Source organism: Ciconia boyciana, chromosome 8 (genome assembly GCF_034638445.1).
Source record: "Ciconia boyciana chromosome 8, ASM3463844v1, whole genome shotgun sequence".
In the NCBI taxonomy this organism is placed as follows: domain Eukaryota; kingdom Metazoa; phylum Chordata; class Aves; order Ciconiiformes; family Ciconiidae; genus Ciconia; species Ciconia boyciana.
The window spans coordinates 63,877,852-63,905,091 of NC_132941.1; the positions used below are offsets into that span (position 1 = coordinate 63,877,852).

A 27,240-nucleotide genomic window follows, 5' to 3' on the forward strand; every position below is an offset into this window, starting at 1 on the left:
GGAAAAAAAAAAATCTGAACCATACAGCATGTCCAGACATCAGTTCACAGGCTCCAAGCCAACTGGAAGCAGCTTCAGTGTGGTCTTGAGCCTCAGCTAATATTTTACTCTCCCTCTCAACAGGGTTTGAATCCTGCTCATGTCTGGTGCTCAGCACCAATAAACCACATCCACATTGCTGCTAATCAGCTCTAAACATGAAGGACTCATTGGTATTTGCCTACCGTATGCCATTATATGCCATATGGACACATGGGGAATGTGTATATGAGATGGCCTATCATGGGAGAACTCTCTCCATCTCAAAGAAAAAGAAATTAAAACATAACTTAAATAATTAATTTGTTATTAATTGCTGTTTAACTTGCCAGGAATCTCTCAATTAGGGAAAAGCAATTTCATGGAATAACTCCACTTTTTAAGTTGTCGATAAAGTCAAATGTGATTTTTTTTTTTCTTAAAAAGAAAAACCAAAACAAAACCTAATGCAAGGCCAGTCGTATTTCATAAATCAACAGGCTTTAGGAAATCTCAAAATATAAATGGGATTTTTCTTTTCCAACTTGTCAGCAGAAGCAAAGGCCCTGCCAACATAAACCATCAACGCATACTTGTCTGAGAAATTGTGATGCTGAAGTAAAACTTGGCTAGGACAGCATTATATGAAACTGTTATATATTATTCTGCTGTACTGTACAGGGAAAGTTAAGTAAATCAATAAATCTGATATCCATGAATGCAATTAAACATTTGGTTTTAATGAAGCTCAAAGTTATACTCATTTCTAAACAATAATAATAAAAAGCTCTATTACCACTGGAAGAGGAATGTAGATGTTTTCGGTTTGTAAGAAATTAATTAGACTACAGAGGGCTGTCATGCTTACACACCACATATTCACATTAAGTCTGTCTCTGCCCACAGACACAGTGAAAGACTGTGCAGTACTCATGTGCCACCTAAAAACCTACAGGACCTTCATTTCATAATTAATGCTACAGCTTCCAAAGTAAAGGGACCAATCCCACAGCTGTACCACCTATTTCAACGAGAATTTTAGGGGAATAGATAACAGAATTGGAGCCTTGTGGCCCTGGAGCGTTGTTCTCATGATGCTCACGATGGAGGTGCAGCAGTTACTCACCGCAGTGTTTTTCAACATGCATGATATCAGAAGGTGATCCGTAAAGTGATAGGGCATTTTTATTTATTTTTCTTATCAATTCTACATTCTCAGGACTTTGTGTAACAAATTCCCAGGCAAGTAAGCAGGCAAACAAACAAAAGAGGAAGAAAAATGTAGTAGTGAATGAAAACTTCACTTTTAGTCTGTTTTAATTAGTTGCAGATTAATACCATTGGGATAAATGAACAAGATGATCTGTGGACTGTTTTTCTAATGGGGTAGGTGATCTCTAGATATTTTCCAAATCTTTTGGTCATTCTTTAACTTTAAAGGACTGGGAAATACAGAGAATGGGAGCTGGACTCCAGAAACAGAAGTACTGCTGTCTCCACCACTGCCCCTGGGCAGCTTTGGACAGGCAATTCTCCTCTTTCTGCATCGGTTCCCCACCTTTAAAATAGGGTAAATTTTAGTAATCACACGCAATAATTATCTACTGATGAAGAGCATCACACAAGACTCAAGTAATACCATTATCCTACAATACTGCACACCAGCGTTACCCCACAAGCGTGAGGTCGTTTACCCGGTGTGCGAGACGCCAACATACACCCAGGGCAGAGGTATTTTTATTTCATGTCTGCGCAGAGATGGGTGCTAGGTGGCAGCTCCACAAAGCTAGCACAAAATTCGGTCGTACAGGTACAGTATTTATACAGTCTAGTTATGCATATGCATAAGTAATTACACAAAGCAGATTTCTATCGGTCTACATTTCTCTTATTTCAACTTAAAGCTACAGTGCTACTTTAATATTTTGCGCACGCTCAAAGGTGAGGGGTCTCTGCTTGGGCTGGTGTCTCCAGCTCGAGGGGTGGGACTTTTAGTATTATAATGAGGATAGTTCGCGTGAGGGTGCTTCTTATCACACTTCTACTAGTAGTTTCAGATGGTTCCCAAAACATCTTAATTAGCTTACATATTTCTCCAGGATGTGCTTTACTCCCAAGGACAGTAATTCTTGTTTAGACGTTCTGCTTTCCAGTCGGAATCCCCCTTATCAGCTTTATGTAAGCCCTGGCCTTCCACCAGCTCCTGGTAGACTGCACTGTTAGACTACAGCAGGATTCCATTAAAATAACAAGCCTGACCCAAATCAACAAAGGACAACATCTCAAAGGAAGGTTAAAGCAGTAGCATTATTGGTTTTACATATTGTAGTAGTGGTAGAGGTGTTCTCACGCAGACACGTCATTAGTCAAATACGTTTTATTCCAGCCAATGCCTTTCATTAACCTGAAAATATATTCTATAGCACAGTGTCTAAAATGCAGTCATACCCAGAGACTACTGTAGCACTCACTTAATCCTTTCTCAGTGCAAGACAGATTTGTCCAGAGCGAATGCATATTGGTCTGCAACTTTGATGCCTGGAATTTAAGCGGGGAGTTACTTGAATTGAAAGTGATAATGCAATTTCATGTCCAGCATTTGGGTTGCAAGAAACAGTAATTGTGTTATCAGAGAAAGTGTCACATGTGAGCTCAACTGGGAGGATGACAAGAGAGACGAAGGAAAGCAGAGAAAAATGACGAAGGAAAGAGACGTTGGCATCTGTGCAAATTTAGCGAGCCCATCTTATAGCACTGTGCAGCAAACGGCATTACAATAAAAGAAGGCTTGATTCAAACTTGAACGTCACGTTAAGGCTCACAGGATGCTTTTTCAAGTCACAAAATGTATAAAAATATTTTTAGTTTTAGTTTGGGTTTTTTTATTTAAATTAAGTGCTGTCAGACACAGACTTGATGGAGAAGGGGCCAGGCTCAAACAGCTGGGTACAGATCATCTCCCAGCTTGTCCTAGCAGGAGCAGTGCTGCTTGGGGGATTACTGTGCACCTGGGGACAGCGTGCACACAACTGCCAAAGAACGGACATCACGTTCATCTCAGCTCACAGAGGTGATCGTGATCCAGGGGCTGTTTCCCACTTGAACAGCCAGAATACAGAAGCTATGAAACCCCAGAAGCTGAATGCTTTCTAACACTAAGCTCAAAAACTTCCAGTAGTTTCACGGTCAGATAACTTACAAACCATGCGAGATGGTTATATCAACTAAAAGCTCTTCAGAAAGTATGGAGAAAAAGCACACATCCAAACCGGTGCTTTTCTCAACTGGGATTTTCTCCTAACTTTTTTGGATGAAATCTCCCCTTCTGTGGGGAGATCATGCTTGAGGAGTCATGAGGAATTTACATTTTTTTCTCACTGGTTTCCTACTCCCATTCCTTTTTTAAATAGTTGATGTCTGGAGTGTCATATTTAAATCCCTTCTTCAGCTGACTGTGTCTGGGATGCAGTCAGTTCAGCCAGACCATTTGAAAAATGGATGGCTCTAGTATTGGCGGCCTTGTGTAGCATAACTACGTAATCCCATTAAAAATGACCGTCTTTTCAGTTCTGGAGCCTTATCCCCATCGCTGTCACTGTAGACACAGCATCTTTCAGTCACTGCTGAGGTTGGACAATGACTGAATACTTTTTGTATGTGTGAATGGGCTTATTATCTAGCAATTGGGTAATTCTGAGGGATTCTTAGCATTTTCAAGAGCATTTCTGGTGTTTCAGAAAGAAAAGGCTTCCTGTGAGATTTGTATCCTTAAACTACCAAGGCATTTCTGAGGGCACCTCTCAAGCTCGCCCCACCAGAGGGGTCATTGCGGATGCCTTTGCAGCTGCACATCCCCGTGCCAGCATCCTCTGCCAGCCCCTGGACCATGGAGATTGTGCTCTTCTTCAGGCTGCGTTTTTGTGTGTATTTGCTAGGTTCTGCACTTGCAGAGAAAGGAACAGGGGAAAAATCCTTCAAGTCTATACAAATTTATCACAGAAGATGTGTGTGGTGGCTACAGGCCAAAATTATTTGCTAAAAATTTGAAGAGCCTCCGAGCTAGATAAACAGAAGGGTATTTCCTGAGGACAGGAAGGAAACGACTTGACTTTGTCGTACCTTCACCTTCCCACAAGCTTTGACAGTCTAATTGGCTTTCTTATCCAGATGGAAGCACGGGAAATCCTGATTACCCATTGTTCCCATTTCGTGCATTCAGCATTTACCGTCTCCTCTCTGCCATTCAGCTCTTCCTCCTCTGGAGGAGCCAGCAGGATACAGATTATGGCATGATTATATTCTCCTCTAACCTGCATTTTGGGCAGCTATCAGTGGCAATCCAACTATTTATGCGATTGTAATCCTATATGAAGTGAGGCACTCGAATGTTATGTCTGAGAGGATGCAACATAGCTGGAATACGTGAGTGTCCGTGTATAAAAGAGCTGGGTCTACTTCTCACTTATCTTTATATCTCACCCCCTCTATCTGCCTGAAAAATGTCAATGAGTCAAACCTGTCTCAGTTTGCAGATTTCACACTGTATTCATCCTGTAGCTCATCATAGACTAATCATGTTATATTTACAAGCTCATAACACGTCTCAAATGCTCAACCATGTGGCTGTAAGTAAGAACTTGATGGTTGTGTTCGGTCAGAGCAAAGTTGCTCCAGCCCAGCACCTTGTCTCTGGCCCTGGCCAACAGCAGATACTTAGGGGTGAGATATAAGAACGTAACAAGCACACCCCAGTTGGTAGCCCCAGCTCTGACAGCATGACTGTCAGGGAATCTTTGGTTTTGACAGCCCTGGAGAGGCTCCCCCAGCTCCCCTCCTGAAGTTGTCTCATCTTTTTTGAACCTACTGCTACTTTTTACATCAATACCCACCCGTGACAGTGAGCTCCACAGCTTCATTATGTGGTGAACAAAAAAGTACTTTCCTTTGCTCTAAAGTTTGATTTTATGTCTCCGAATTTTGGGGTTATGAAAAATATTCAGCAATTGTCCCCTCTTCAGCATGACGTTCAACCTCGTTTCATCATACAGCTTTTCTCCGTCATCTCCTTTCAAAAGTGACAAATCCTAGTCTATTTTCTCTCCTTGGATAAAAGCTGTTCCATACCTTTGATCATAATTTTTACCCTTCTCTGTACCTTCTCTGGATATAATGCTTCCTTTTCTGAGATGGGGATGGGGAGGAGAAAACAAGAACTGCATGCAGAATTCAAGATGTGAGTGCACTATGGATTTATAAAGTGGTAATGAGGGTTTTTGTTCTATCCTCTATTTCTGTCTCAGTAATTCCTATGATCCTTTTTGCTTCTTTGACTACTGCTGAGCACTCAGGCTTCAGAGCATGCTAAAATGTGGAACCTATCCTTTATGACTAGTTTCACGTCTTTTAATGAACTCTCCTAATCTAGGGGAAAAGACACAGTCCCTACCTATCCACACCTGGCACAATGCCCAAGGTGCCTGTCTAGTAGGAGTGGGAGGATATTCATGGTCTGAGATTTCAGTAAGCTAACAGCTTTCACTTCCTTTCATTAGATGTTTTTCAGACACTTAAACCTTAGCTCCATGCAACAGCTGTGTGGGGTAGGTAAGAATCATTAAATTAATTTCACAGATGGAGAAACTGAGACAGAGAGATTTGTCCAATTCACTTAGAAACTGTCACAAAGCCAGGAACAGACTGAGAACGAGGCCAGACTTTCCTTCCACCGGTTGCTGCAAGTGAAACGGCTGCCCCAGGGACTGTCCTCAGCCAGGGCTCCATGGCCACACGATGTCTTATGTCTTTACCCTTGCAGCTTGCAGTCTTTATCATGCCATGGAAAACCAAGAATCCCTACTCCAGCAAGTTGGTGGGCAAGTACAGCATCTTTCCCCTTCCCTTTCCTTTCCCTTCCCTTTCCCTTTCCTTTCCCTTCCCTTTTCCTCTCCTCTCCTCTCCTCTCCTCTCCTCTCCTCTCCTCTCCTCTCCTCTCCTCTCCTCTCCTCTCCTCTCCTCTCAAGCTGTAATACCAGTAAAGTTGCCAGCAAAGTAAGCCATGAAGTAGTTTTGAACTGTCCTATTTCTCCTTATATTATTTCAGACGGGATCATGTGCAGTAAATCACAGAATGGTTTGGGTTGGAAGGGACCTTTAAAGGTCATCTAGTCCAACCCCCCTGCAATGAGCAGGCACATCTTCACCTAGATCTTTCCACCTAAATTCTCAAGGGATGCATTGCCACAATAATGTCTGGGTGGTAGAGGTATACGGTGACCTGTGGGCCTTATTCTGGAAGACGCTTCTCTCTAGGACCTCAGTGCAGCTACTTGGGATTTCACATCACCTGGACTTTTATTCCTAACCAGTCTTAATGAGAAGGCCTGGATGTTTCAAAGAGCTAACAGTGCATTATGAAACCTTTCAAATAGACATGACTGGCTCAGATCAAGCACAGGTAATGACTGGAAGTTATTGCTATTGGCTATCCGGCTGTGAAATGAGTTTTATGGAGTAAGTCAACAAGCACCCTTATCACAAACTGTTATCACTCACGGATACTCTCTTAACCAACCTCAGCAGTGAATGCAGCAGCTAAATGGGCACGGATACTGAGATACATCCTCAGTTGTTCTCCTGCTACAGCAAAACATGTGTTGTCAGGGAAACTTATGAAAACTTGTACTGAAAAAGATACTGCTCCGCTTTTCCTATGGGGAAGGAGCCTAATACCGTCAGCTTGTACTCTGGGGATTTATCTGTGATAGTGCCAGATGAGAGAAAAATGTCACTGCCAGCATATGTTGCCTTGACATACCTGAGTACCTAAAACTGGGAAATGACCCTGTGAGCTCAACAATTGTAAAAAGAGCACATTAGAGAATAAAGAAAATGTTTTTAATATGGAGAAGAGTCATTTCTCTTGAGAGTTCTTCATTTCTTAGGTAGCTCTGGAACAAGACATTGGTGCAGACCCCATCCCACACAGTGCAAATTTTCCCTGTGGACCTTGCAGCAACGCAATCCCTTTAACTAAAATACCGAGAGCACTGCGTTATATTTTTACAGACTGCGAGAATGACTGGTGAACGCAGATTGCCATGGTCCATGCAAGGGGTTAATTGGAGTAAACTTGTGGAAGATGCCAGATACATACTGAAGCACCCATAAAACCCCTCTCCGTGTGGGAATGAGCCACAGGAATCCCATCCACTACAGCAAACGGGTCCCTCTGACGGAGAGGGGTCCTGGCAACAAACTGTTTGCTCTCTCTGCTGCTGTCTGTCCCAGAGCTCCGTTATAAAAGCCTTGATAATACCACTATTGCACAAAATGCAAAATCAAGGGAAAAAGACTCCAGCTACTCATGCTGTTGGTAGATAAAGTAAACAAACCCAGAAAAGGTTGAGACAGCTGGAAATCTGACAGGAAAACCGGGTTTTCCAGGGAGAACACTAGAGCCAATTTACAGTTAATTACTGTGATTTGGAACAGCTCTGTGAGTAAATACCAGTCTATGATTGTCCAAGTAAGGAAGATAATTGTTTCCTGAACTGTGTCCATTGTGTATTTAAAATGTTGTCAGCCTATTCCTTTCTCAAACTCAGAAAAGGTTTGGTCTTCGGCAACGTGAATCTGCTACTCTTCTGTTAACAAGTAGCTAAAATCCTGCGGCCGAGCATCATACCTGCCGTGAACGCAATTTATTGAGCTCCACAGCCATATTTCTAAAGCAATGTCTCCTAACGATGAGGCTGCTGGACGATGCATGAGTTCGCAGCTGCAAAGCAGTCCTGCCATCACCGGTGAAACAGCTTGGAGGACAAGGAGGACTGGAGGGCCACTGGGCACTGCCAGCCCAAAAATGTGCCAAGCACCGCACTGCTGCACAAGGGTTAGAGAAGGATGGGCAGCAAGAGAGAAGGGACGTCATGGAAAACCCCCAAATTGCATTATCGATTTCTTTTTTTCTCTTCAGAGCTAGAACTAGAGGGAAAATACTTTTACAGAGATTGTACGAATATTTGAAAAACATATATTGATATATTCATTAAAAGGCAAAACAAAAACTCAACGAGTACTAGGATGGCTTCTTAAGGAGCTCAAGTATTACTGAAGTATTGGCTCACCTGAGTCCAGAGCAGGTACTGAGACTGACTGAGGAGTCGGGGTACCCTCGTACATTGCCGTGGTAATAGCAGTGACCCTGATTGCAAAAAAGAGAAAACATTTCAGTCATCATAAAAGCTCTTCGCTCTCCTGTTTTCTCATGGTTTTCGAAGCTGTTTTCAATTTCATTCAGAAGCACACTGACAGCACCTTTCCTGCCCCACTAAATATTCACTGTACTTAACAGTCCAAAGGGTTCCTAAATGGAAACCTTGGGTGTTTTTAAACCCCAGACTTTGGGGTGGTGGTGGGGGGGGGTTGTTGTTGTTGTTTTGTGGTTTATTTTTTCTTAAAGAAGGTCAACGGTATTTAAATTGCATGACTGACAACCTTCTTCTGTGTTATTTTACTTAAAGCTACAATATGGAATATTTTATAAAATCAATCAGATGAACAAATCAGCTGATGCATTTTCTATAGACACACATTTTTATTTCAGTTCATTTACATCTATGTATGTCTATAGGAGGTAGCTATGTATAAAGGGAAGTATAAAAAAAGCCAATCCCAACCCCATAGCTTGAAAAAAATCACAGCAAACGAAGGGGAAGGGAAACAGGTTGGAAAGGAAACCTTTTATTGAATTACCCAACTGAGTGGCTGCATGTTATTAAGAACAAGCAAGAATAAGAGGGTCTTCTATTTTGAGAGGCAACAATCCAATTTCATTTTGCAGCTAGGTTATTGTATTTCCTTAATAATTCACTGCTTGCAAAAGGCACCCACAACAGAGGTACTTTCTCAGCACATACACATCTCTGTCTGGAATCAAGGTTAATTTTATTGTTGACTAAAGGTTATATTACATTCCCAATTATGTGACTGGCTGGAAAGCAATGATTGTGTCACGTCCAGCATTTCTTTTCTCATGGCTCCTTTGAATGCCACCTGGAAACTGAAAACACTGCTGTAAAAGGTTCCTATCTTATTAGCGCAAAGGAAAGTTATCACTCATGTTTCAACCTGTCATCTCACTGTGCCTTTTTATTACTTGGTTCATTCACATCCGTCTAGCTGCATTAATTAACCTTTTCAGTTTTGGGGCATGGTTTTCACTTACAAAGCCTCACACAGCAGACTTCTAAAGACCACCTTGATTTTGTTAAAGAAAGCAATAGCCATGAAAATGCTGGGCAAGATGGAATAATTCAGATATGAATTTTCTGCAAATAAGGTTATAGCATGAAAAATATTTGTTTAGAGCATTTGTATTTCCAACACGAGCAACTGAACAGCAACATCTGACTTTTTAAATACAAATCTCAGTAGCTTTTCTCAGTGAAAGAAATGACAGAAACAGGGTAATAGTGTTTTACTCTTGGGTATTTTTATCATCAGTACTCATAAAGAGTCAGTAACACATTAGCAAGGATAAAGCCACAATAAAAGGGAGGAAGTCATAGACTGAATTTTTGGGGGGTGGTTGCTTCACTCTCAATTGCTATGGACATTAAAGTTTGCGGCGCAAGTGTACTATTTCACTTTATTTTAATATTATCAGTTATATGCATCCAGTTGACAAGACAAGAAAAAACAACACCCCCCACCTCAGCACTGACTCTCATACAGTGACCCTGAAACAGTCTAAAACCAAAAATAAAGTTGTTTTATTCTTGTCACTTAAGTATAAGGCAGAGGTGCAGTTCAGAGCTCTTAAGAAGCCAGTCTTTGGGGTTTAGCATCACCAGTGTTAAGCACAGTCCTCAGTGAAAAGGGGAGGGCAAGCTGATATCTTGTCCCACACAGGCTGCTGCTGCAGCCTAGCTGTCTTTATCGAAGAGTGAATTACAGCAAACGTCCTGATTTCTTTCCCTCTCGACACACAACTTGTCATTTTATTAACTTCGAGCTCCTTGTTGTGGCCCATTTCACAACTTCTCTGAGATCCACATACTATATGATGCCAAAGTTCAATACCAAAAATGTAAACTTATCAGACCATGGCCTGCAATTTAACTGGTAGAAAATCGATTTCTAGCTCAGTAACTCCACTGAACTGCAGGATTTTTTTTTCTCCTATCAAATCTTTTTGTTCCTGTAAACTAGTATATATAAATGGATGACCCCCTAAAACCAACTAATTAGCATGGCTGATTTGTCATATGTAAAACAGTACTCTACCCTTACTTGAGATCATTTAATAAATACCAGCTTTTGACAACTGCAAATTTTTCAAGTGCTACAAACCAGACAAATAACCTGGACACTGACTCGTGTGCCAGAGAAACTCCCCACACGACAGCTCCACAAACCTGACTTGGTCTGACCTCCAAGCAGAATTTGACTAAGCAACTTTTCAATGGGAAATAGGATTTGGTTTCAGCTACAGACTATATTGATGTCCTCAGTGAAGAAGAGATATAGAAATAAAATCACAGAGACTTATCTTTTTTAAACCATATTGGAGCATTTAATGAAAAATGAATTCACTCATCTCTCAAAAAATATTTTAGGTAGGAAAATGTACTGTCAGTATTAATCATGACTTACTGCCATTATTAAAACAGTTTGTTTTTTTTTTAATAAGGGAAAGCCTAGCTATCATTAGCTGTACACATATTCATGTTAATGTAGGTTAATCTGTCAAAGAGTTGTGTTCTTCATTCCTTTCCTTTTACTTCCTCGAGGAGTCTATACAGCCTTCCTGTTGCTAAAACAAATGACTATTTTCTACTAAGCTGATTTTGAAGAAGATATGAGCATCCAGCAAAAAAGAAAACACTGAAAGCTTTCAAAATGATTGCTTTACTTGGGAGGTCTGGGGCTATAATGAAGATGCTCTTTCAGAAGTAAGACATTATGCATAGAAATAATGCCTTTCACTGATACCAGCAAAGCCCATTATGGATGGGAACACAAAGCGCGATGCCTCTTCTGACAGCGTCAATAAATGAGTAACGTAACATAACAAATACTTTATAGGACTTAGGCTGATAAAAGATAAACTTTGTAATTAAAATCGCTTGCTGCACTGTTTCTAATTAAGGCGTTCATACTGTCAGCAGACAAAAACATTACTGCCTTGAAGTGATTTTATTTATAAAAAGCAGTTTTTAAATACTGATTTTAACGAGGATCATATTAGCCATATTTATATATATATATATATACATACACATAAATACGCAGATACACACATACATGTATATATATATATGTATAAAGACCATAACAGTCTTATGGTCTGGTTTAAAAATAAACCCAAACAACCAACCCCCTCTCCCAAACCCCAGCCATGGCTTCCCCAGCGCAGAAAGACACCCAAGCCTTCAAAACGTCTCATGTGAGCTTCTGCACTATGGAAATCAGATATTTAGGGCTTTCTTCCTAACTGAACCAGGACTTTCCTCCATAACTGATCAACAATGGCTGCATTTATTATAAAACTTTAATGGATATATTTCCAAGAAGCTGAATAAATCTTACAGATTTTAAAAGTCACCTGGTTAAAACCCCACAGCTTGCCTTTAAAGTCTCTCTCTAAAAATTCATGTGTAGGATCACAGCAGTCAAAAAGGTACTGAAGGCAACAATAAAAAAAGATCACACATCGAGCTGTTTCATCCCATGGCTCAGATCCCGGCAGAGAGCACTTTGGGTTTTAACGATGAAGCATCATCTACCCACGAAACAGCAACCTTACCGTGTAATTGCGTGCGAGAACCACATCAGTGCCGTCTTTCAAATAATGTGTTTCTGTGAAACTGCTGGCTAACAGGCCCCTGAAAAAAATAGAGCAGACATAATATTAAGGCCACATCACCTTGACTTTGTCCTTTAGTGGTCCCGTTTGAGACAGTGATCAAAGCCAAGCATTAATGATAGAATCACTACTGGGGCTGTGTGCGAAATAAGGAAAAATATAACTCCAAATACTGAAGCTGCAGTACATGAACACTTCCTTCGTTAATTGTGAAAAGCCTACAAGTTTCCAGACTGCTTTCAGTTCCAAATGAGGACTGCATGCCAGCGCATCTCAGTATTGAATCTTCCATGTAATTTTCAACACATTTTACATTAAATCTGAAATCTAGACATTTGGAGTATTGTTAAGTAACGGTAGTTTGTGGAAAAGGAAAATGTTTTCCCTGTGCTACTTATTTTACTATATGATGTGTTGTATTCATCAGCAAGTGGCCACCCAAAGACTAGTTTAGCTCTCGGTAAATGAAACCAACTTCTTCCATTGACACTCAAGGAAAAACACTACAAGAACATTACAGAAGTTAGAGTACTGGATTTATTCTGATCATCTGAAAAGTATATTCACAAATGGAAATCTAACGACTTGAAATGATGTATCAAGAGACGGTGAAAGACCATGTCTGTGATGAGACATTTTGTTCTCATTCTCTCCACACTTCACTTCCTGCCTTTGGCAATGATATAAAAAATTTTGACTTGCAATTACCATTTTCCAGAAATCTCCAGGGACACGTGTGTGACAACTATGAAAATTTTTCTTTTTGTAGTAAACTCATGGAACAGAGAATGTAGCATCTGCCTTTTTTAAAAAAAAAGTCTTGCTATTGATCTGTTTTTCAACTTCTTATCTAAAGAGCATTTCTGACAAGGCCAGAAGGAAGAACACATATTCACATTTACTCCTAACATAGGTGTTAAGCTATGTTCCTCAACACAAATGTGCTTGAGTTTTGACAAATATTCTAGTGAAATGCAAAAGCACAATATAGAAGAAACCAAAGATAAATGCCACCATCACCTTCAGAAAAATGGAGAGTTCAGACTATTGAAAAATCTTTGGCATAGAGTTTCACGATGAAGCCTTTCTCCCTTGGGTTGTTCATTTGAACAAACCAGGCCCTTTCTTTTACTTAAAGCTGGTTAATGCTGCACTCTTGCCTATATACTAGTGTGAACTAGTACACAGTCTCAGTACGCATTTCTTGCACTTTGTATAAACATTCAAATTAGAACATGAACAAACATTTCATTTTCATTACTGGTTTATTTGCACCACATTGATATCCAATGGCTCAGTCACGATCAGGACCTGGTTGGGCTAGGAACTGTTACAAACACTTATTAGAGAGAAAACTCATCTTTAAAAGCCTTTATCTTAAGGTAGAAGAAAAAGAACGCGGAATGAAACAAGACCAAAAAAAAGAAAAAAAAAGAAAAGAAAAAAAAGGACGGAAACAGCAACATAAAAAGATGAAGATAGCAAAGCCCCAACACAATGAGTGTTTAAGCACAGATTCTCAATTTACATTTTTCAGCTTGTGGGAAATATTAGCATATTAATAGGTACTGAATGTTAAAACACTGCAGCATTTGGTGGGTTATACAGGAACTGCGGTGGATCTCAGCCAGCCACCACACCTAGAGCAGGATTTGGTTCCCCAACCAAGCATCTAGTGTTGATTTAGATACTCTATATATTTCACCAACCAGCTCCGTCGGGACACCTCAAACACCCTGTGGTGTCTCAGATGGCACTTGACACCTACGTTTATCTCACCTCTTATGCCTGCAGCCTCTGGAAGGCCTGCCTGAAAGAAAGTGTGCTGTATCCATGTTTCCTACTGTCTCATTATCACAAAGAGCAGCTGCTTTCTTAATTATCATTATTATTTATATAACACCACTACTAAGTTCTGCACTTAGCAGGCATTCATTACCTTTGTAAAGGCAAAAGGTAAAATCCCATTGCTGTCGAAGCCAACAGAGATCTGCTGTCTACTGTTTGGAAATAGGATTTCATACAGGATACTGGATCGATTTTTATTTAATGGGACAAAATACAGGCAAGGGATAAGGTAACAGATGTAGCAGAAGGGCAAAGTGATTGAGCAATATACTCACTTTGTGCTCTGCTATTTCCAAAGTGTTTGACAGCAGTGATGATAAAGGTGACCTTTCTGCTTCTGTTCATTCTACCCTCAGGCACAGATTTAGAAAATGTTTCATAGATTCGCAGATTTTAATACCAGAAGGGAGCGCTGTGACCAGCAATCTAACCTGCTGCATTACATAGGTCATTTGACTTGAATTAATCTTCTAGTACTGTGACTGTGATGGAACCAGATCCATTTTCTTACTGTATAGAGCCCTTGTCTAGATCTCTCATGATGAAGAAGCTGTCACAAGCCTGGTAAGTTTTTAACAGTTAGTTAAGCTCAACGTAAAAGCACTGCACTTTGTATCTAGCTTGACTGTGTCAACGTTCAGTTTCTGGCCACTGGATCTCATTCCCTTACATCAATGCTTCATTTTCATTTGAGTCTTTCATGGACAGTTCTACTTACTAAAGTGAGGAAATATAGCAGGTAAACAAATTCCTGGTGTGTCTGTCATCAATCTCCCTATCAGGCATGTTTCATCAGGATGTACGTTTGCTATCTACCCTGATGAAAATACTGGCTGAAAATAAGGATTCCCAGTGTGAGTAGTAAAAGGCTGGCAAGAGCACCGAGATGATGGAGTCCCACCACTGGACTAACTTAATAAAATAAAAAGTATGCCTCCACGTAGAAGCCAAAGTAGGATTTCAAATCATGGAAATTTCATGTAGCACTGAAGGACCTTTTTAAGAAAATGAGAAAGTTTTTCAGGAGTTTGCATTACAGAATCACAGAATCACAGAATCGTATAGGTTGGAAAAGACCTTTAAGATCATCGAGTCCAGCCATAAACCTAACACTACCAAGCCCACCACTACACCATGTCCCTCAGCACCTCATCCAAACGTCTTTTAAATACCTCCAGGGATGGGGACTCAACCCCTTCCCTGAGCAGCCTGTTCCAATGCTTGACAACCCTTTCAGTGAAGTAAAATTTCCTAATATCCAGTCTAAACCTCCCCTGGCACAACTTGAGGCCATTTCCTCTTGTCCTATCACTTGTTACCTGGGAGAAGAGACCGACCCCACCTCTCTACACCCTCCCTTCAGGCAGCTGTAGAGAGCGATGAGGTCTCCCCTCAGCCTCCTTTTCTCCAGGCTGAACACCCCCAGGTCCCTCAGCCGCTCCCCATCAGCCTTGTGCTCCAGACCCTTCCCCAGCTCCGTTGCCCTTCTCTGGCCACGCTAACATTAACACTCCTTCAGTTTAGTTACTAAGACATCATTGCTAAGACATCTGTTTTCCTGCCATGTACGGTGCTAGTGCTAGTCTGAGAGCAGGCCAGAGGAAAGGTTTTCTCCACACTGGAGAGGCTGGGGACCTCTACAACATGTGTCACCAGGGAGTCCAACAATTTCTGGCAGAGAAAGAAGCTGTTATCCCTACTTTCCAAATGTCTAATATCTTAAAAGCTTCAGAGCCGAATAAGCACACAGCATTAGTACCCAGGGACAGCAAGTCATGTAAAGGCATTTCTTGAAAGATTATGAAAACTAAGTGTAACAAGCACTCAAATTCCACAACTGAGTGTGCACCACTTCACTTTCCAATTATGGCAATACTGTTTAACATACTAAACAATGAATTCAACATATGTATCTACTAGCTAACTTAATTACCTCCCCCCAAAAGATATGCAATGTAATAGATTGATTTACATTTCTGGTTTTGACCCACAGTACAGGAGATTAATAGAGGAAAGTAAATTAATTTAAATGCCAAGCTACTTAACCTAATTGGATCAATGTAATTCTGAAAGAGCAGGGATCAAAATAACATTAATATATCATAGTGCTATTCATCACCATGTCTGGAGCTTCAAATGTTGTCAGCTACAACGCTCAGCAGTACCAGATGATTATCAATTTTTTGCACTGCATGAAGAGGCAGAAACAAATGCTATCGAGAACTGCATCAATTGCTGGATACAATTAAAAAAAATCAGTTGAAGCAACACCACAACTTTCTCATCTATTCTCTGAAGACGCAAAAGTGCAATTCTTGAGTTAAATTACTTATGTACTTAGTCACTGTGTTTGTCAGCACCGTGGATTTTTTCCCATTTCCCAGAGCCAAATTAACAAGTCGAAGCTTTGATGGCCCAGAAGGACAAGTTTTATCCCTCCTGATCTACGACAGACACAGCACAGGCTTCCTCATCCTCTGTAAATCAGCAGGAAGCTTACCTGTCAGATTTGCTGAAACATTTTCAGGTGTCAAGCAGCTTCCACTAACCTAAGCCTCAGGGAATATGACGAATGTTATTTAAACTTCTAACCCTCATCTTCCCAGCCACCCGCTATGTGAAGTCTTAGGCGGTTTGTTTGGGGAGGGGGAAAATGTCCTGTTTTAAACACATCAAATTTTTTACTCAATCCGTTTAATGACAGGAATGGTAATTTAACACACTGCCTCTCACTTGCAAATGAGAAAATCAGTCCCTGCTCTCCAGGCACCAATATATTATTTCAAAAGGTTATAATGATATTTCATCACCCAGGGAGAGTCAGAAAGACAGAGTCGCAGAAGTTAGAGATGGAAAAAATCTAGTGGATCATACAGAGGGCCTCCCTGGAAGCCAAGCATGCTGTAGATCAAATTAGGTTCTGTCTCATCGAGCTTCAAATGTCAGAAGCAATGCTGATCCCACCACTTTCAAAGAGAGATTACTTTGCATTCCAACACATGTTACTGTCATGATGCATTTCCTGATATTCAGCTTTTTCTAGTTTTTCCTAGCTACACTTCCTTCACTAGCTGAAACAATTGCTTTTCCTTCTTGGTACATATATCATTCAGATAGGTGCAGATTATTATCAAATTCTCCCTTAACTGTCCACGTGCCGAGTGTAGAGTATCAGGCTATAAAAAATGACAAGAACTGTGTACTTTTCATGTTAGTGCTACTCAGGAGAAATCTAAGCATCATCACAGTAGGAGCAGACACCAGGGTTTCCCTCGGTGATACAGGAGAAATGGGTAGACAAAAGCCTAAGGAGCAAATCTCTTTCTAACAGCACACAGGCTTGCTTTTCCATCTGTCTTTTAGAATGAAACTTCTTTGGTTGTCCTCCCTGTTCCAGGTCATGCCCCTGCAATACAGATATAAGGGGGAAGACACCAACATTGTCATCCATCAAAATGGATCTACAAGTCTCTCAAAGCTGCTTTGTGAGACTGAAGTGACACCCGGCAACCGAGATTCAACATCACTGCTTTAAAGCCAAACAATATGATGTCTGGATGGTCTGGTACACGTTTCTTCAACATCCTGGGTGGTGTGTGACTGACTGTTACACATCTCAGAAGGACTATGCCATGATCTGGCCAGACACGGAGCATAAAACTTGACCTTTGCTTCAGCAGGGAATCAGGGCCAGCGGAAGAGACCCAAGTTTTCACAATAATAAATCCCTGCTTCTGCTAGCACTGTCTGATTATTAGTGCTGGCGAGTGAGCAGGGACCTGGGCTTCTTCTCTTGGGCAGGTGCTCTGTGGCATGCAGCCCAAACCCACCCAGCACTCCCAGGGACGTGGCGTGATCTGCCTACTGCCATCAAGCATTAACTAGGACTTTGAGATGGGGTGAAGTGAAGCAGGAACTGGACACTTAGCTAAAATCCCATGCCTGAAATAGAAACACCATAAGCAATTTCTAAAAGCAGCACTGTGTTTTCTTTTGAATCTCATGGAGGTGTAAAGCAGCCTCAAATCTGAGCTAGAGCTTCGCCGACTATTTGATTCTGAAGTCTGACACGCCAAGGAATGAGTCGTGGGTACTCCGCATATACAACGCAAGACTCACAGCACTGAGATGTATGATCTGATTTTTGTTTCTGCAACTCCTTATCCTGCAGAAAGGTTTGGAAATGCAGCCCCTAATCTTCACCTTAAATCTTGTTTCAGATATGGTCACACACGGACATCTCTGTTCTGGGGTCCAACATCACGGCAATGCACTCTTTGGTTAGGAGGTTTCACAGGGTTGCTTTTAATGATACAGAGAAGGTGCTGTGAACCTACGGAGCTTTGGAAAGCAACGTACACTTTTCATGCTCTTAAGTTGCTTGTCTGCTTACCTTTGGTTTTGATTAACGTGTCAGTATAGTTACACTACTTTAAGAACCGGTGTTTTAGGGAGAACATTCAATATTCCTATGACTTCTTAAATGATGACAGTCAGCTGCTCTACCTACTCTGTGGGATCAGCGATCATAATAAGCCACTAGTAGTGCAGGGCTGACTCAAAGTTGACTGTGGTGCTTCCCTTCTCCTCAGATATGCTGCCTGCAGCTCCGACAGACATCTGACCTTTACTTATACTTGTTACTCTTTCTCCTCCTTCTGAATGATAAAGTACCTGTTTTCTCCCCCATCCAAGTGCTGCCTCACTCTGTTATACAAATTCTTATTAAAAGCCCTCCGGCTATGCATTTTCAACCTTGCCTACAAATGGGGGAGGTGAGGAGAGTGAAACAGGATGGCATATAGGCAGTTATAAAAAATGTCATCTAAACCTCTGCCTACTGACACCAGCGTACTCCATTAATTCTTAAGCATCTCAATTCAGGTTATTTTGACCTTTACACTGGAATTAGTTGTTATTTCGTCAATTGTTGTATTTCTTCGCAGGTATATCCAGAGGAATAAACAAGTCTGTTAAGCCTGATGCTTCTGCAGTGGTGGTCTCAGTCCAAGTACCTCCTGATATTCACAAAGGCGATACTCACAGAGGCGTTTTTCAATTCTTCTTTCTCATTACAATATAACGAATGAGTGAAGCATGGGTAATGAGTTTCCCATGCACAGGCACCTAACATCATCTTATTCGCAAAACCACCACATATTCTTTAAACACGCCACATTCTTTCCCCTTGTTTAATTATCTTAAGTGATTTGAAATGCTTTTGGACATTTTCCCATTGAATGTCTCCACTTCATAATATCCTATGTGCTACACTCCAGTGTGCTGCCATAGAGGGACTGCAATGTCATAATTGAAGAACCTGAGAGATTGAAATTCGCAGAGCTTAATTAGCACAACAATTCTGATGACAAGAGGGGAGCAAAATAAAAATATAATAGCTAGGAAATCAATCAAGCATCCAAAGTTTCAATATTATCTCTATGGTAGTAGCCTCTGGACTATTTCACATGGTCTGTAGATAGACAATTTGAGTTGATCATATGCTACATTTGAAAAATAGGTCTCTCTACTTCTACCCAGTTCTTTTGATGCAGAAATTCGTATAATCCTGTGTCTACTGGAGTCCATGTTAAAATCCCACTCCCATCCCCTTGCATGAATGGAACAGTATCTGGCACAAAGAGAGCAAATTTTCATAAACATGTGCTACAACGTCAAAAGCAAGAGCCATGCTCTGAGTTGTCCCTAGACAGTATGTTGAAACACAGGTATGCTCATCGATAGCTGCTCTCTGGTGTTCTGGGGATAGGGACACAAGAGGGACAAGCACAGCATTTAAAGCCTACAAGCATCCTGTCTCAGAACTAGTCACTACATGAGGTTGCAGCATATAGAAAACCAAAGAACAGTCTAAGCAAAGAAATCTGAACAACTAAGGGAGAAAACCACCTCCCTAGCTGGCAAACACTGAGTGATTGAGAGCTTGCTTGTTTCCTGACTGCTTGGAAAATAAACCATAAACCTCACCTCCACAAACTTCAACAGAAAAAGATTGAAATGAAATTAAGCGTGTCAGCGGCCTCCCATGCTGTTCCAGGCTCTCAGCTGCACACCCTGCTTCCATCACTCATTGTAGTGTTTACGGCAATCGTTTACTTGCCCGAAGTGTAGCATTTATTTTATCATTCTAATTCCAAAACGTTATTGAAGAGACTACTGCTAACCAGTGTTGCGCTGAAAGCGTGCTCTCCCTTGGGAGAAGATAAACAGCAAAGCAGATGGGTAAAAACAAGTTCTCTCCCTAAAATGGCTTAAGCTTGGGCAAAACCCTCAGGGTAGTCATAACGGGACAGTGTTAGGTACCCTGCACCTCAGATGGTCATTAAGGAAAGAAGCAACCCACACGGCATGTGTGGGGGAACGAGAGGAATACCAGCAAGGTTCACTCCGTCTTCGCAAGGGAGCTTGCAGACATAGCAAAACTTCTCTGGCAGAAAAGGGAATGGCATCGTTTACTTCCGTGAGCTTTGACTAAACCACTTATCCCACACACACCGCAAGCCAAAGTCAGATCTGGTTTCCCAGCATCCCGCCCATGTTAACCTCAAAGATGTTCTGACTTTGTTTTTCACCGGCCAACTCCAATATACCAGAGCAGCATTCGACAGTTTTCAGCATCTGTCTCACAGAATTGTCCTAGGAGAGCTCCTTGTGAGGAATATTTTAGATTACCTCCTTGAGCTTCCCTGTGTAGCGGAATAATAGAAATCATGTTATCGGTTCAGCTGGGCAGCATGCCATGAAAAGCAAACACCTACAGTAAAGGCTCCAGAGTAACACCAGCCACAAATTGTTGTCAGCTACGGAGAGACGACAGCGCTTACTGGTTAACTGATTTTTGCTGGAAAAATACAATTCTCTACATTTAGGCAAACTATGTAGGCTGACTGCTTTAGAGATACTTTGCTGTGTGAGCTATATTAAGTAGTTTTAACTTAGAATAACGGAAGTGGCCGTGAAACCCCGAAGCAACATGCCAAAAGTAAAGCATTATGCTGGAATTAACCACTGAACTACTACACCTCTGAAATATCTATGGCAAAGATCAAAAGTAATGTGCACTGCTATGTTGCAGGCTGAACCGGGACAAATTTACGCAATTCAGTATTCTGAATTGGCTTTGGCTAGACTAAAGACTAACATGGCTCTGAAACTTCTGGCTCCCCTTCCATGGATCTGTTCCTCAGATGACAATACTGTGGTTTCTTATGAAATGCATACTTCCCATTATTATGCTTCCACTAAAACTCGTACGAGATAATCTAGGGGCTTTTTTTTAACATTCTGATCTTGCATGCAGAACGTAGCGTTAGAGTTACAGATGTAGGCAACACAGACAGTACTGTAAAATTGTGGCTCAAAAGATTCACTAGAAAACATTGAGATGTTTCAGAAGCTAAGAAGTACATATATCACAAGTGGCAGACATAATATTTTAATGCATTCTTTTCTAACATGACAGTACTGCCTTTCATAAAACAAATTCTTTATAGTCCCTGTAACACTTCTAGGATGGCGTATTTTCATTAAATAGTAAGTTCGGAGATACTGGGCTGGAAAGCTGTCAAAGTCTATTTGAAATGTTTCATTCAATTAAATATGTCATTTGTAGCTGAGTAAAATTATGCTGCTGAACAGATGTCATTGGGCAAATTGTCTAACTGTACTTTCATCTGAACATTTCCAGACTAGTACAGAATTCTATTTAAAACATCCAAGACAACTAGTCCTAACATGGAAAATGTATAAACATAGAAATTTAAGCAATTCCAATGAAAAATCAGAACTTATTAAAATATAACTAACAAAATGTAAGCAGTGCTGTGGGATTACAAAAGGTTATATGCAAGCATCTGCAATACTTTTAGAAAGCCAGGCTCTTACATTAGCGAAAAGTCACTGAGCCTAGGTTTATTCTTAGACTCTAACCAATAATCACATCCTCTTTGTATCTTATTCTTGCTTTTGAGCGTGTGCCTGTAGGGTTGTATTTGCATTTTTAATTTAAATGAAGTTGTCTTGCCATTTCTGCCAGTTTGTTGAAACATAAAATAGTATTTTTGTTTTACTAATCCCACAATTTTTTCCTTGCCACAAGAATGAGCCATTTGCTCGAAGTAGGCTGTACTCACATTTCAGTTGCAGAACGGCGTTGACTTTTACAGATACGCCTTCATTTTGCCCTACACCTCACTGTCTCTCTCACTAACCTTTTAAAATTCTGGATGAAGAGGGCAGAGATGTGTAAGGATATTTTTCTCCAAAATCGGTGTTTAAGTCTTCAGCCTACATATCTGGTACACATGCTCACTTAAAACTAAGTAGGTGCAAAAGCTGTAAGACTGGCTGCAGGTTGTCAGACCAAAGGTCCACCTAGTCCTATATTCTGTCTCCAACAGTGGCCAATACTTCGGAAATAACTCGTGAAGAGGACAAGCATGCTACATTTCCCCGAAATACTGCTCCTGCTCTGCCTCCAAATCCTTTTTGAGCCAGGGACAAATGTGGAGTGGAGACTCTGAGATTAAAGAAGAGCTCACAAGGGTGTTCTCACTCTCCCCTGACACTCTTCCTTTCCAATTAAAGCAGTGACTTCCATGGAGATCAATTAATTTGGTAACACAACAAGACTGCAGCTGCAGATTTCAGGCAATGTGTTAAGGCTAATGGCAGCAATTACAGCGTGGTGTGCTCTGAAGTCTGTTCCCGTGGAAGTCGATGGATAAGGCTTTGATTTCGGTGCCTAGCACAATTTTACTGGGACAGAAAAACAGCCAGTAAGATACCTGCTGTCTCAGCAACCTGTATGCTTTTGTTTGGAGGCTGACTATGAATGCTCGCGTGGTTTTCAAGTGTGTAAGGGTTATTCTTACCGCAGCAAGCAAAGCTGCATGAGATCACGGACTCCTGTTAACACTACTCCGATCTAATAAAAGTACAATCACTCTCTGGCTTTGCTAGCAGCATCATTTCTTGCATGAAGGTGTAACTGCACGTTTTCTAAACCACTTCTGAAACGAGCACATCCTCCACCGTTCAGGCTTGAAGACGGCGGGCTGCTCCTGCCCTGTACCGACTGCCTCAGCCCCTGCAAGAGGGGAGCGCATCCCAAACACGGCATCAGCTGTTGGCATATGGCACTTCAGGTGACTTGGGAAAGCCCGGAGTGATTTTTCAAGTAACATTAGGCTACGCTCTCAGAGCATGATGGCTCATTTCCAACTAATTCTGCTTCAACACGCGACTTGAAATTGGGATGAGGTGATTCGGGTGTTTGCAGAACAAAAACATGGGCCTGAGGTATCAAGCAATGAGCAAGTTTATAGGGTGGAGGCACCTGAGAGAAAGGGTGGGGGTTGAAATATTCCTCCTTCCTTTCCTCTTTCTTACCCATTAATTCCTTTCCTACATTCCCTGCATTTTACTTTAGCCATTCGTCATCATCTTTCCATTCCCTCTCCTTTTCCCCACATTATTCCTCCATAGCCCTCCTTTCATCACCTCTTACATGCCCATGTTTATTATTACACCGTTAAACAGGAGATACATTTTTCTCAGTAAGCAAGACACAAAAAAGCAACACAACCACATTGGTGGTTTTCTGAAACAAACCTCGGATCTGTGGGAACCACACCACGGTATATGAGGCTGGCAGTTGCCAGGGCACCAAGTGACCAACTCCACAAGACGTGACTTCAGTGGGACCTCTAATGGAGATAACACAGACCATCATCCCTGTTTGTCAGGTCAGGCTCCACGTTCACGTCTTTCAGTCAGGAAAGGAAGAATGGCCAGTGAAATCAGGACACCAGGGTAAGGGTAAACTAGGTTTTTAGCTTGCTTTGTTTTTTCACCTCTCTCTCTGCTGCACACTTCCACTGTATCTAATTCCTTGACTCTGCCATGTGTCAGAACCCTTTATGAACCAATTAAACACATTAATTCAACAGCAAATGACTGCAGGAAAACATCGGATCAACACCTGTGGCTTTAGCTAGGTGAGCTGGCTCCCTGCAGACTATGAGCGTGGCAGAGCTGCGTGGGACGGACGTGGGAAGGAAGGGCAGGCAGTGGGGCTGGGGCATGAGGACCCCTCCTCCCCACTCCAGAGGCAAGCCTGCAGTCAGAAACACAAAGAAAAACCCCACAGCATCATCTGCTTCTGCTTTTACTTTAATTTAGGAATTGGTTAATGTCAGAAACAGATTCTGACTTCTTGCTACAGTAAGGTTTTTTGCTGGCCCAGGGGTCCAAATTTGCTTGTCACCCACTTTGAGGGCATCTCATTGCACTGAAGTCACTGAAGATATGCTGGTAAAGAGCTTGGGCAAGAGAAGGATCAGACACTGTCTTTTAGCAGTTAAGACACAAAATTATAATTTTCTTTTCAATTCAAGGAAGTAATTAGTTTATAATAACATTTAACATTTAGTTGCTGACAGAGATATGACACTTATCTTACATAAGTCATTTTAATTATTCCTACTAACCAAGACCTCAAAAATATTGTGTAGTCTAAGCTAACAATGCCTTTCCAGATATTTTTGGTTCTACTGTCATTTGAAAAATTGATGCCTAGAGCATCACCATTTATCAAGCTCATTATAGATTTCATCCGAATGGCTGCAGATAATTAAAAGTATGCTTCATTTTTATTGTAATGTTTTCCCCCCTAACACTGCAAAGTAATTCTGTTGTTGCTCAGGGTTTTAGGAATTAATGTAGACTCATCTGCCAGAAAATAAAGTTCCACAGGACTATATACAAACTATTCATACATACAGACGTGAGTCAAACATGCAGGAATGATATGTGCATACACACACACATATACTTTGGAGCACTATATGCATTTGCACATACATAAAATAGTCTTACAAGTGAATGGTTATTTCAGGTACACAGCTTCAGACACTTGGGTAACCATTCTCTGAAAATCAGTCTTCTCTAAGGCACTTGGTCAAGCTGGACACACAAAATCCCTGTAGAAAATGTTTGTCATACTTATATTTATCTGTTACCTATATGAAATATATGCACCTGATGCCCCATAATCTTACACCACACAGAATTATTCACACTTAAATAAAGCATATGTATGCTACTATTGCAGACTTCAGTGGAGAAATCTCAGCAGCATATTGCTTTATTTTGTGTAGGTGTTACTAACTTAGAAGATGCCCAAAGTGAAGAAACAAATCTTTTGAGAAACTGTTCAACAGGATTCTGGAGAGCCATCCTTCCTGAGCTACGATTTAAGTGATATATTGAAAGTTGTTAGTGATGTAAAACCCATTAGGAAACTTCTGAACTAACTCAGCTTTCTCTGCATTGGGAACTACGTCATTCCCGTATAAAAAGCTGGATTGCTGTATAAATGTAGGGCATGCGTTTCCACATAGCACTGAATTAATGTAAGTTTAAATATTTTTTTCTACTATTCATGGACCAGGCTATGTCTGTCATACCTGGAACTGCTATGATAGTTGTTAATAATGTTCATATAAAACATACGTATGAAAATTTTTTGGCTGTTTATGAGTTTGCAATAATTAGTACAACACTGAGTTTGACTTGCATAAGTATAAGACATTGCACCTAGAAACCTGCTTGATTCTAGGATCCTTAACAGTACTTCAGTTAAATAACATAATGTATGATGAATTTTCCTTGGCGCACCTTTATCATCAAATGCTTTATGTTTTTACATGACTTTCCAGGTTACTTTGAAACTAAAATTACCCATAAATAGCAGTGGCATTAAAAAGCAATTACAGATACATGCCTTTTTAATGCCTCTATTATAATCCACATTCTGGTAAATCAGAGAGAGACTATTTAATGACACGGGCACAGAAAAAACTCTAATGATTTAGTATTAACATCCATGTGAAGCAGCACTAGCAAGGCGTTGGTGATGTAGTTTCAGACTGAGGTAAGAAAGAGAAAAAAAAATATAATTAGTAGAATCTGACATAAATATTAGGAAATAGATCTATATTTTATAAAGGCCATTTTATCCAAGACAGTTTAGGTATCCTCCCACTCACAGAATGAATTCACAGTGAATAAACCCTTGACTCATGAGAATATTTCACATGCAGATTTGGATTTTATGTAAATTATTTAAGTATGTTTTAGAAAGTTTGGGCAGTGATGTAGAAATGTTCCCCTGCCTATGCACGTCAGTCAAAGAAACAGCATTCATCACTGAGGAATTCATAAGGGTAAAAGTTTTGCCAACAGGCTTAAGACTAGACTGTGACATGGAAAAGATGAGACTATATTATCCAGTCCCTTAAATTTGCCTCCTCCTGACAACAGGAGGAGAAGGCAGTGCATTGGAACGGGCTGTGCCAGCAGTACAAAAACCTCTGCCCAGAACAGCACATTGCAAACTGGAGAAACCTAAACCCAGAGACATACGTTAATGCCAGTCAACATCCAAAAAGAAAGTTTTGCAACCTTCACATCTGGAATATCAAAAGAAAGGTTAATTCATTACACGAAAGGATAAGATTTTTTTGCTTTATCTCCTGGTTATTTCCAAACCACTCAGAATTATCTTTATTTTATTTGAGTGACACTCAAGCCAGGACATATTCCTCCATGTTTCAGTGCTGGACAGTATCAGATAAGGCAAGAGATTGCTTTTAACAACAGAGAGCTAAAACAACAAAACCTCTAGAGTAAGCCCCTCCAAAAGAGTTCTCCAAAGGAGAGCTGTTGAGTCACTACAAGAGGCTCGAGGTAATCAATGTATAATTGTCCACTGCATGGTAAACACAAAAAATTTCTGTTTGCTTTCATGCACATCGCTGAATTTTTACTTTTTAAATTTATGTCCAAAAAAATACATATGATATTTTCCTGTTGATTCTCCTATCTAAAATAAAGGGTGTTTCTTTCATTTAAGCTGCACTCTGCCACTAGGTCAATATGACAGGGTAATCATGAGGCTGTTTGGTTTGATGAGAGATGTTACAGAAGATTTGCAATGCTTCCATAGCAAAAAGCAGGAGATAAAATTCTATCAGTACCATGCCAGCTGCCCAAACAATGCAGAACACACTGAAGGTGTGCAGGAGACTTTCTACCACTCGTGTGTCTGTCTGCTACCCAAAGCCGGACAAGCCTACAACAGTGTTGCCCACAAAGGTTAAAGAGGAAGCACGCGTTACAGAAGAGATGCCAGGTTGTCAGGGAGATCTAGATAATACCGAACAAAAAAGCTCTAACCCAGCTCCGTTAGGTGAGGGAACAGAAGACACAATCAGAGCTGCTAACAAAATAGCAGGGAATTCAACAATTTGGGAAACGTGTAATGGGATACTGAGCCTTTCCCCTCCAGACTTCTGGTTTTAATTAGATCCTTGTCCAAAATAATGGAAAGGTTTTTTGCAACTGATGGTTGATGTGTAGATTGCAAAAAATGAGCTGGTCTGAGATTAGACAGTGATATCATAGTACAATACACTCAATCT

At 40.8% G+C, this 27,240-nt stretch overlaps 1 protein-coding gene across 3 annotated transcripts in view; it reads right to left on the reverse strand.

Moving 5' to 3' along the window:
* ADAM12 (ADAM metallopeptidase domain 12) overlaps positions 1-27,240 on the reverse strand; it is a 189,187-nt gene that overhangs the window by 70,437 nt on the left and 91,510 nt on the right. For all 3 annotated transcript variants that reach the window (XM_072870992.1, XM_072870990.1, XM_072870991.1), the window contains exons 4-5: positions 11,828-11,906; positions 8,145-8,221 (exon numbers count right to left, since the gene is read on the reverse strand). In XM_072870992.1, the coding sequence (XP_072727093.1) occupies positions 8,145-8,221; positions 11,828-11,906 (156 nt within the window). The remainder of the gene's footprint in view (positions 1-8,144; positions 8,222-11,827; positions 11,907-27,240) is intronic.